This window comes from Diospyros lotus, chromosome 13 (genome assembly GCF_014633365.1).
Source record: "Diospyros lotus cultivar Yz01 chromosome 13, ASM1463336v1, whole genome shotgun sequence".
Lineage (NCBI taxonomy): Eukaryota > Viridiplantae > Streptophyta > Magnoliopsida > Ericales > Ebenaceae > Diospyros > Diospyros lotus.
Genome location: NC_068350.1, coordinates 26,467,983 through 26,479,664, shown reverse-complemented (window position 1 = coordinate 26,479,664; position 11,682 = coordinate 26,467,983). Strand labels below are relative to the sequence as shown.

The 11,682-nt window shown below is 41.0% G+C and overlaps 1 protein-coding gene across 1 annotated transcript; it reads right to left on the bottom strand.

Moving 5' to 3' along the window:
- Positions 1 to 212: 212 nt before the first annotated feature.
- Positions 213 to 926, bottom strand: LOC127788153 (uncharacterized). The gene has a single exon (XM_052316264.1). The coding sequence runs from the start codon at positions 924 to 926 to the stop codon at positions 213 to 215; it is 714 nt and encodes a 237-aa protein (XP_052172224.1).
- Between the last annotated feature and the right edge of the window lie 10,756 nt (positions 927 to 11,682).

The window sequence follows — 11,682 nt, the reverse complement described above, 5'->3', positions numbered from 1 at the left end:
CAAAGATCTATTTTAGAAAATACCCTATCTCCTTGAAGTTGGTCAAATAATTCTTCAATCCTAGGCAACGGATACTTGTTCTTTATAGTTACCTTATTCAACTGCCAATAGTCGGTACACATCCGCAAAGTACCATCTTTCTTCTTCACGAACAGTATCGAAGCTCCCCAGGGCGACACACTTGGTCTGATAAATCCTTTTTCAACTAAGCCCTACAATTGCTCCTTTAATTCCCTCATCTCAGCTGGGGCCATCTTATACGGAGGTATGGATATAGGTTGTGTGCCTGTTACAAGATTTATTGAGAATTCGATCTCTCTAGGGGGTGGTAATCCTGGTAAATCTTCATGAAAGACCTCAGGGTACTCATTCACAACCCTTACTAAATCTAACTCAAGATTCTTCTTACTCGACTCAGGTTTGGCTGATTGCAATGCTTGCAAAGTTATGCCATGCTTTCTGTTATTTCTATTATTCTGACATTGAAACGAAATCCACTCTCCATTAGGTTTGCGTAAGCTCACGGTCTTGTTCTTGCAATCCACTTTAGCTTCATGTACCGATAGGAAATCCATTCCTATGATCATGTCGAAATCTTGTATATCTAATACGGCTAAGTTTATCTTGAATCTTTCCCCTTCCATATTACAACCCTGACATCCTACTGCTATCTCTAGGGTTAAACCCATCGGCGTAGCTATTATCATTTGGTAACCCAACTCCCTAAGTTCTAGCTTTAGACTTTCTATTGATGCATGCGAAACAAACGAATGCGTAGCACCCAGATCTATTAAAGCATGAACTGGAATATTCGAAAAGAACAGTGTACCTTCAATAACTATAGGATCGGCCTTAGCGTCCTCACAAGTCAGATTGTACACCCGGCTAAGACGAACATTCGGTGCTCCTCCACTTGGTGGCTCCATCTTTTGTCTCTTTGGGGACTCTCACGAGATATGCCCCGGTTGCCCGCAATTGTAGCACACCACCTTTCCCTGATATCCAACTTGGGGCGTTCCTTTGATCTTCGGGCAGTTTCTTCCAATGTGGCGTTCCTCGCCACAGGCATAGCATTTTACGACACATCTTTTCCCAAAGTGTTTCTTCTTATACCGAGGGCACTTCCCTTCATCCTTAGATTGAGCTGTTACATTTCTCGGCTTATTACCCTTGCTCCATTCTTCAATCTTGATTATTTTCACCCGCATCAGGTTTCTCTCAATAGTTAGATCTCGATGTAACGCTTCCTTGTAGGTGTCAATGTCCCATCCGCTTAACACTTGTTGAAGACTAACTTGCAATCCTGAAACAAATTTATGTGCCTTCTGACTTTCGTCGATTTCGTACATAGGCACATATTTAACCAGTTGAGTGAATCGATTGTCGTATTGATTCACAGACATCTCATCAGTCTGCTTGAGCCTCATAAACTCCCAGATTCTTCCTTCCAGCTCTTTGGGAAATACTTGGCATTAAACTCTTCCTTGAATCCCGCCCAAGTATACACTGGCGCATCCTCATCTTCTTCCTCGCATTCTTGTTGAGACCTTATCATTGAACGCTCAGTAGACTGCCACCACCGACCTACTTCTTCCTCTAATGTGTAGGTTGCGCACCTCGCTTTCTTCTCTTCACTGCATTAGAGGTTTTGAAGTAGTTTCTCTGTCTACTCAAGCCAATACTCAGCTGAGCTAGGATCATCGCCAATCCTTCCTTTGAACACAGGGGGTCTCAAGTGTCGGTACCGCTCCAATGCCGTGGTCGTGTGCCACGTAGGCTCCTCCTGACTCACGTATGTCAGCATATTCTCTAAGAATCGTTCCATTCGCTCGAATCAATCCTCGCTAGAGCTTGACTCTCCAACATACCTTATGTTCCCTCCTGAGTAGTTTCTACGATCACCCTGATCTCCGGGATTGTTTTCCTCCCTTCTACTGTTTCCATCGTGGGCTGTATCTCGAAGTCTTCGTGTATTCACCATCTGATGTGAATCACGGAAACAAGTTATGCACAAGACAAGAGTATTTCTGTACGAAAGGGACAGTTTTATTTCTTTAACAGTATCCCACAAACATAACAACTTAGCATAACCAAAAAGGAAATAAGCATAACATCTTATTATACTATATTTATATATTCCTTCTTCCTTCAGTCATCCCTTTGGCCTCTTTTAGTAGTCCTTTGGTCTCCAGATCCACGACTGTCAAACGCCACCGGGGGTCCTTCGTCATCATCCTGAGCTTCCTGAGATTCCTCATCAGAACTGATATCGATGACCTCATCTTTCGGATTTGCAACGCCTTCTTCCTATTCTTCCTCATCCATAGCCTCCCTTTGCAGCTCCACATGCTTATCTCGCATCCTCGTGCAGAATTCATGTAAGGAGTCATATTCCCAGTCCTGCCATAGCCACTGAGCAAAAGTCTTCCACTCCCCTTCCATCTGGTCAATAAGAAAATCGATCTGGTATTCCAAAAGATCTATCAGTAGTCGGTAACTTGGAGGTACATCGTTAATGATTTCCTCTGTTGCATTCAGAAACATATTCATATCTTCATCTTGCGGGTTTCCACGTGCTTCGATCCTATTCGTCCAGTGTGATAGTAGCACTTTATCTACCATGGCTTGCTAATAACACACAAATGTTTTTCTCAATAACCTCGAATATGTGTTTCCTAGAGTTTCCATATGTCACTTAGAATCTATAACCCTATTCTAAGTTAACAATTCTAACCATGCTAAGTTCAATAACCTAGCCTAACCATCCTAGGGTTTTAACTTAGGGCTCTAATACCAATTGTAACACCCCGCCTTACACAGACGCGTCACTATAAGGGAATTCTCGGGAATCTTTTTTTTTTGTTTTTTCTAGTCTGTCACACGCTGCGCCATGAGAACAATCTCCACATGCAGACGAAAAACTCGTCGCATACAATGGCCAGCGCCTGTGGTGATTTCAAGAGCAATCTTCACATGCAGGTGAAAATCCCGAGAACCCCAGTCTTACTCGTTTAACCAACAAGATTATAGGGCTTAAATTAAACGAGACATAATATAACGCAACGGATTATATATTATCAAAATGTCGTGTCATAACACGAGTACCTTACAAGGTGTTCCCATACCGAAATATGTATTACATCGTTACAAAATGATAACAGTAGTATCACATAACTGTTCGTACATAAACTAAAATAAATACTGACACCTTCATAATGGTACAACGACTATCAACTAAACTCCGTTGGCCCCACCGGCCATATCCTCGACCTCGCAACAGTCCCTGACTGGAACGTTGAATGTTCCAGGGGTATAACCCAGGTTAGATGATAAAACATCTAAGTGATGGCATGAAACAGTTTACACAATGCATGAACAACATACGAGCTTGGCATATACAGACAAACGACAACATGCAACACGTCTATCTTGAGAAATCTCCCTAACATACTCAACCTCCCATGGAAAATACATTCCACACACCGTTGGGGTTGAGCTTGCCGTAACATACTTAATCTCTCTAGTGCCCTACCGTGTCACTCTTTCACTTGGATTAACCTTGTCCCATTCTCAAGAAGACCTCATCCCGTCCCATACGGACCCAATAACGACACGAAAATCGACACCCCGATGATATGAAAATACACGCTATGCACCAACTCGTTTTAAAAGTAAAAATAGTTGATGCAATATATCACATGTTCAATATGCAAATGATGCTACAATGTACATAAGTGAAACGCCTTTGTAAACAAACCAAGTTCAGGAGGGTATAACCGCTCACTAGAACTGGTCCGGTCATGTGTATCCTAAGCTCGGGAGGGTAAAACTGCTCACCAAAACCCATTACATACACTCCAAAACACATTCAAGACAAGGTAAAGTTAGAATTAAACCACTCACCTTAATTTAGAAAAGTTTAGTTTTCGCCTCAAAAAATATGCCACACCTCGAAAATCGTGGAATCCTTCTTCCAACAACCCAATTGACTCCTATTTCACCATTATGACCTTAGGAATCAATATTTCTATTTTTCCTCAATTTTCTCTATTTTTATTTATTTTTCAAACATTTCTACCTTCGAAAATTCACAAAAAATACCTAACATCAAGTTTTGCAAAATATTTTTTCGTGATAATTCCTTAAATAATTTTACCAAAATTCCAAAATTAATATCAAGCAAAAACCTTACCTTACGCGCCCTCACGCGCCACCTACGAGCTTAGTGAGTGAAGCCCACGCGTGGCCAGATCCGGTCATCTTCTCCGGCCTTCTTCTCCGACTCCGGCAATCTCTGATGCTCCAAATGATTACAGGGGCTTGAAGAGCTTGATGAGGCAACCTCGATGGTGCATTCAAACGTTGAAAAAAGCCACCGAAAAAGGGTTTAAAACCCGATTACAGGTCGCGATCCGGCGAGCTTCTCTTTTCCGGCCAACTCACTGAAACCTTGTTATTTCTACACCAAATGACCCCAAATTCTCCAGAAATGATCCTTACAACACAAAGAACAAAAGTCCCTTATCCAAGAAGCTCGATTCAGCCTAAAACGCCCTTAATCTCTCTCAATTTTTTTGAAAAACCCTCAGCCAAGAATCCTCTTTTATACTCATTTTTGACCCGTTTCCCCATCATATCTAGCTCGTTCTTATCCCCTAAACCCAAATACATCCTCCAAACCAATCGAAAAGCCCCAAATCATGAGCCTAAGCCCTCGAAAGATTCAGCCAAATCAGAAATCTCTTCTACCACGATTTCTGGTCACATCCTAGCATTTTTCGGCCAATGGTGAGTCCCTACAGCTTCATCATCGTCTGGATGTAACGCCCCACTTTTCCAAATACACGATGATATCAAATATAAGTTAACATCACCAACGGGCATTATGGAAACCCTTACCAACGGAAGCATTGGATCAAACCTGCAAACTTAATCAAAGCTAAATAATGGGGTTTCCACTATATTTCCTTTATATGTACAAGAAATGCATACAATTCGCAATAAATGAAAATGATGCAACTCACTACTTGAAGTTACAACTGCAACACACGCCCAAACTAGCGAATAAACCCTTATCATGGAAGCCTTACATAACCCCAAGATGCATGTGCAATAGGCAAGATTTGCTCAAAAGCAACAAACACATGAGATGTAACTTCTCGGCCCCCTTACACAGGCACAAGATATCCTCCTTACTTGCCATGTATGAACCCTTCGGACCCCTTACACAAGCCCACATGGTCAGCCCCCTTACACAGGCCCCCGTGGTGGTTCACACACGACAAGCCACCGACCAGCCACAGCCACAAAATGACAATATGTATGACAAAGCAGAAGGAATATGATCACAAGCCATGCACGAAAGATGTTATGGTCAAACTCGATGCAACAAAGTAGAAAGGATATGCTCAAAACGAAGGGAACATAAGATGTAAGCAACAAACCATCCACAAGTGAAAACCAAGAGTGATTAATAGGAATCAAGGAGCATGCGTAAGAATCACTCACAAATGAAACCAAGAATGATCAAGAGGAAGCATGCACAAGAACCACTCACCTTGACTGCTTCCCCTTCGATAGCACGGTTTATAGCCCGATTTCGAGCACTAGGGGTTGTTCTGCAAAAATCATGCATTTTGGTGAACCAAACCTTAAATATTTCTACATGGGAATTGTATATAATTAAATTAAGGGAACAAAGGTGAAAGTTTCAGGACAAACGGAGCTTGGACGCGCCATCACGTGCCCTCGAAAAGGTGGACACGCGCCTCCTCCTTCCTTGTTTCGAATTTTGCAACCTAAGATTAAAACAGCTATATCTTGCTCATTTTTTATCCGATTCGCTCTCCGTTTGAACCCACGTACTCCTCTTTCCATGCTCTATGATCCTACAGAAAGAGAATTAGCTTACCTCTTCGAATTCCCTTCTGTTTTGGAAGTTTTCCAGCCAGGTCTCTCTTTCCTTTCTTCTTTGATTTTTCTTTGCTCTTTCCTTGCACTTGCTTTCTTTCCTCTTTCCTTAGCTTCTCGTGGCATTAATTCCTTCCCTTTATATAGCCTTTAAATACCCAAATCCTCAAGATTTCACTTGGCCTCCAAGTTACTTATTTTCTACCTAAGTAATCATCACACTTTGAAATTTCTCCATTCTTCTCAAGCAAGCTTCCACTTCCTCCAATCCTAGGCTTCCAACTACACTTCCAAGATAAGCTTTATCATCTTCTTTCCTTGCAAGAAACTCTTAGCCAATCCTAGTCTTCCAAGTTTAGACTTTAGGATGAAAATCAATCATTGCAATCTTTGATTTTAATTTCATCTTCTCTTTCAAGCCTTTACTTCCAATCAATCTCCCCTTCACGTGGCTTTCATGATAAGAACACTCAAAGACCCTTATCTCTTCTCTTCCAAGCCACTCATAGCCTTCCAACTCATGCCACTTAAGACTTTTGGGGGTAAAAATCCATCATTACAACCTTTGAATATTTCCTACTTTGATTCTATCTTCCAAAGCAAGCTTCTCCTTTCTTCCAATCTTAAACCTCCAAATACTCCTTCACGTGGCTTTAGGATAAGCTCCATTATCCTTTTCTTTTGCAAATCAATGTAAACCTTCCAAGTTTCATTACTTTTGACTTTAATGGTGAAAGTAATTATTATCATCATAAGCTTTAGGTCTTTTAGGGATAATCCTCCAATCCAACTCAAGACTTCTTGCATAAGCATTTACATTAAATTTTGGGGTATTACATTAGAGTTATGCCAGCACCTCCCAGGCGACCTTCCTGACGCCTCTAGGTGGCTGGCCAGTGACCACAGGGCGACCGGTCGGATTCACACCATCAAACTTTTGTTTTTTGCACTTTAGCCCCTAACCAACTTTTAATTGCATTTTCTCCCAATCCTAGATACCCCTAGACTATCTAACACTTCCACTACTGCCCATAAGTTCCATATTTTTCATTTCCCTCAAAAACTTCTGAAGAACTTGCCATTTTGACCTCCCTAGGGTAGTTTACAAAATCTGTACTTTTGCCCCAATGCCTCTAATTGCGTGTTTTTGACTTCAAACCTTCGAAAATCTCTTGATTTTGTTGAATATCTCTTATTTGGACAGTTTTACCTTTATTGGCTTGCTTGACATAGTCCCTTATCCTTCGATTGTGTTTTGAATATTACACGCAGGCTCAAAACTATAATAAATATCATTTTGACCTCGTAATTTCCGAAAATACTCTAAATATTAAATACTGGATATTACAGGTGTGGCCTTATCCATTTTACCAGTTTGGAGATGTCATTTGGGTTTCCCAGACAAAAGCCATCCAATGGCCCAAAAACCCTTCTCGGACCACCCGAGGATAGCCATCGAGGCTTCACCTTGAAGACATCTCCAAGCCCTGTAGCCTCATCTTTGCATGTACTTCCCAATGCATCTCCCAAACCAATATGTAGGCCTCACATATTCATCTATAAATATTGGCCTCTTCGATGGCAAACGGACCTTTTTGGGGATATCATTTGGGCCCGACTCTTTCTTTCTTTCTCTAGAACCCATCAGGAACAGCCTATTCGGCACATATGGAAGACACCACATACATACATACATCAAACACTTATGCATTTCTCATACTTCTCAAACTATTTTTTGATCGACTTAGGCATCAGAGGGCCTGCGTGGGGGAGTCTCCTGTGTGCCTTTTTAACGTCCTTTTTTCTTGCAAGCTAAGGTAATGCCTTGCTCCCCGAAGGCTCACCTCCTTGAAGACCCATTAGGGCATCCCTCCGTCATTGCCCTGAAGACCCCATCCGAGCTCCAGTTGTTTTGGCCTTCTAGAATTGCAGTTCCAACCCGATACAAACCTGGTTGAGCTTCCTCGCAACATCTAGGACCCTCAGCTTTAGTGAAGGACTCTGCTTTGGTTGATCCTAGATAAATAAATGTAATTGTTGTAGTTTGACAACAACGCAAGTGAACCTAGAATAATCATCTACAATAACTAGCACATATTGTTTTCTACCTAGGCTTTGTTTCCTCATAGGTCCTAAGAGAGATAAATGAAGTAGAGTTAAAGGCCTAGAGGTTGAGATTTCATTTTTAGGCTTAAATGATACACTTACTTGTTTGTCTTTTATAGATGCACCACAAAAGTGGTCTCTTTCATATTTTAGCTTAGGCAATCCTTTAACAAGATCATGTTTGCATAATTTATTAATGACATTTATGCTAGCATGTCCTAATCTATTTATGCCATAGACAAGTGTTTTGAGTGATAGTAGATACTAAGTAGTTTTCTATGCTAGTTAAAGATAAATCCAAGTATATGATATAAACATTTCCTATCCTATTACTTATTAATTTTATTTCATTTGATTTGAGACAAGACACTCCCCATGAATTAGTATCAAAGTATACTTTATGTCCCATGTCAAACAATTGACTTACGCTAATTAGGTTATGTTTAAGACCTTCTACCAAGAAAACATTTTCTAACACAAAATTAGGAAATGAGGTGATTCTTCTTAGGATGCATCTTCTTTGACCTCAAGGGAGTGATAATCCACGATATGATGTGATTTTGGTCGGTACTTCCAAAGCATAGATACATGGAACACATTATGCACATGAGATAGATGTGGTGGTAGCTAATCGGTAAGCCAAAGGGCCAAAGCACTGTGCAATGCATCCCAAAAGTTGACATGAATCTGGGGTCCCAATCTGATGTGATGCTGACTGGTACACTGTGTAGCTTCACAATTTCCTCGATGTACAGCTTAGCCAAACGATGCAAAGGAAATGTCTTCTTAACCTGTAAGAAATGTGTCGTCTCCATTAATCTGTCAACAATTACCCAGATAGCATCATGTCCTCTACTAGTACGTGGCAATCCTGTGACAAAATCCATAGTGATGTGATCCCATTTCCACTCTGGGATAGATAACAGCTGCAACAACCTTGCAGGTTTGTCCGACCCATGACAAACCAGCACGATCCGCGGACTGTGTGACTTTTGAGAAAAGTTAGAGAGAGAAACCTGATCTTTTCAAAAGATTAGGTTAGATCTTCTATTATTGGAGCAAGAAGTCTCAAGAGGCGTGCTCGTTGACATTCATAAAGCTTCTCTTTAGAGTGGATCACTTGTAAAAGGTGGGTAACACCTCATGACACAAAGATTCGATCTTCCCGCATCGAAAAACCAAAAGGTTGGGTTTTTTTATTTTTTATTCTTGAAAAGATTATATATTTGCAAACTAGATTTGGTCTTTTGGGTTTCATGATCAGTTAAAGAGCTTGGTTGATCAAATTTTTTTTAAATTTCCGTTGTGTTCCGTTCTTTGAAACCCAACAACAACTTCCTTTCTTTGAGTCGTTGCAAAACCAACCTTAAGTGTGTGTCATGTTCCTCTAGCCCTGACGAATAAATTAAGATATCGTCAATAAAGACAATCATGAAGCGATCAAGATACTCCTAGAATAACTAGTTCATCAGGTCCAAAAACACCACTGGTGCATTAGTCAATCCAAATGGCATGACAACAAATTCATAATGGCCATACCGAGTACGAAAAGTAGTGTTTAATATATCCTCATCCCTAACTCGCACCTGATGATATCCCGATCTCATATCTATCTTGGAGAATACAAAGGCACCATGCAACTGGTCCAGCAAATCATCCACTCGCGGAAAGGGATACGTATTCTTCATTATAACTTGATTTAGCTTCCTAGAATTGGTGCTCCACAAGGTGAGGTACTCGGTCCAATGAATCCTTTATCCAATAAGTCCTGTACTTGAACCTTCAATTTCTTTAATTCATTTATAGCCATTCTGTATGGAGTCCTAGAGATCGATTGTATACTGAGCAACAACTCAATGGTGAAGTCTATCTCCCTTTGTGGTGGCAAGCCCAATAATTCCTCAAGAAATACAACCAAAAAGTCTCGAACCACTGGCAACTCATCTATGTTCCTTTTTTACCTGTTGTGGCAGTCATTACAAAGGCGAGATATGCTTCACATCCATGTAATATCAACCTCCTTGCCTTCATCACTGAGATCATTGGGGTTGACACTACCAGTTTAACACCTCAGTATATAACAATTGGTTGATAAGGGAATTCAAAATAAATTTCCTTCCGACAGCAGTCTACCTTGGCATAGTGTCACAATAACGAGTTCATGCCTAGAATGAGATCAAAGTCCTAAATAGCCAATACTACCAAGTCACATGGCAACACCCTATCATGCACCCTAATCTCACAATCTTTAATTACCTCGCTCCCACATAGCATAGCTCCCCTGGTGTAGTGACTGACAAATAGTATGGTAGCAAACTTCGAGGGATAGGAACGGTGTGCAAAAGATGTAGTGCAATGAAAGAATGCGTGGACCCTATATCAAACAACACATGCACATCATTATCATATAAAGTAAGAATACCTTGTATCGTGTCATTGTCTCTTTCCACCTCTACTACGGTTATTGCGAATACACGTCCTGCAACCCAGGGTCTATCAGTAGTAGCGGAACGCAATGCAGCTGGTGCTACTGGTAGTGGTAGGGGTGCAGCTACTCCCTGAACTCTAGGTCCCATCTGTCGTTGTGCTTGTCTCTGCCCCTATCCTCCAGACCTCTATCTACCAGGTAGTGGCATCTGCATACACTCACTCGCTTTGTGCCCTCTCTGACCCCTCCAAAAACAAATGGTCTCTCAACTAATTGTTGCCTCTAAAGTTCATAAACAATCTCCTCACACATGGCCCGACTGGCCACATGAATAGTAGTCAGATTGACGAAGATGGCACAACCCCAGTGTCTCCTCCCAGACAGTTTACACCTTAGAAGTCCACCCATGACCTTGCTACTACTAGCATCACCTCTCCTCTTCTTCTCATTACTACTGGTCCTTGTACTTGCCATATGTCCAGCCTTCACATCATTTAGATCCCGCTCAATAATGTGAGCCCTTTGCACCATTGTAGCATAATCCTTAATCTAAGCCCCCGTCAAAGCATGTCAAATGTCCACATTCAATCCTCGCTGGAACCTACCTACCTTCCTAACCTCAGGTGTCACCAACTCGGGTGCATATTGCGATAAGGAGGTAACCTCAACCTCATATTGCGCTGCAGTCTCAACTCCCTATGTCAACTTAATAAACTCATGTACCTTTTGCTCATACTCCCATGCAAGAATATAGGTCTCATGAAAAGCATTCTGAAACTTAGCCCATGTCACCTCTCGATTGACGTATCGCTGACAAATTATCTCCAACTAGCGCTCAGCGTTACCACGCAAAAGGAAAGTACCCAACTGCACCCTCTGCGCGTCAGGCATCTTGTAACAACCCATTAGAAGGCATAGAATTTATTTAGAAATTATTTAATTTCTTATTTAAGTTTTTGCTTAAGAGATTTTTCCAATTAATTAATTAATGTGGCAATTTAGATTTTTAATTAAGAGAATAGCTTTTAAATGGCATTTAATTATGTGAGAATTAAGTGCAAGGGCATGGAGATAATTTTAGATGTTTTAAATAATAACTTCCTATTATTAGGAATTATTTCATTAGTGATATTATGTATTTAAGGGAGAATCCATGAGTGAGAAGGATTAAGTGGAAATTATCCAAATTAATTAAGAATAAGGTCTCCAAGTTATAGTAGGAGAAGGAGATGGGCTTC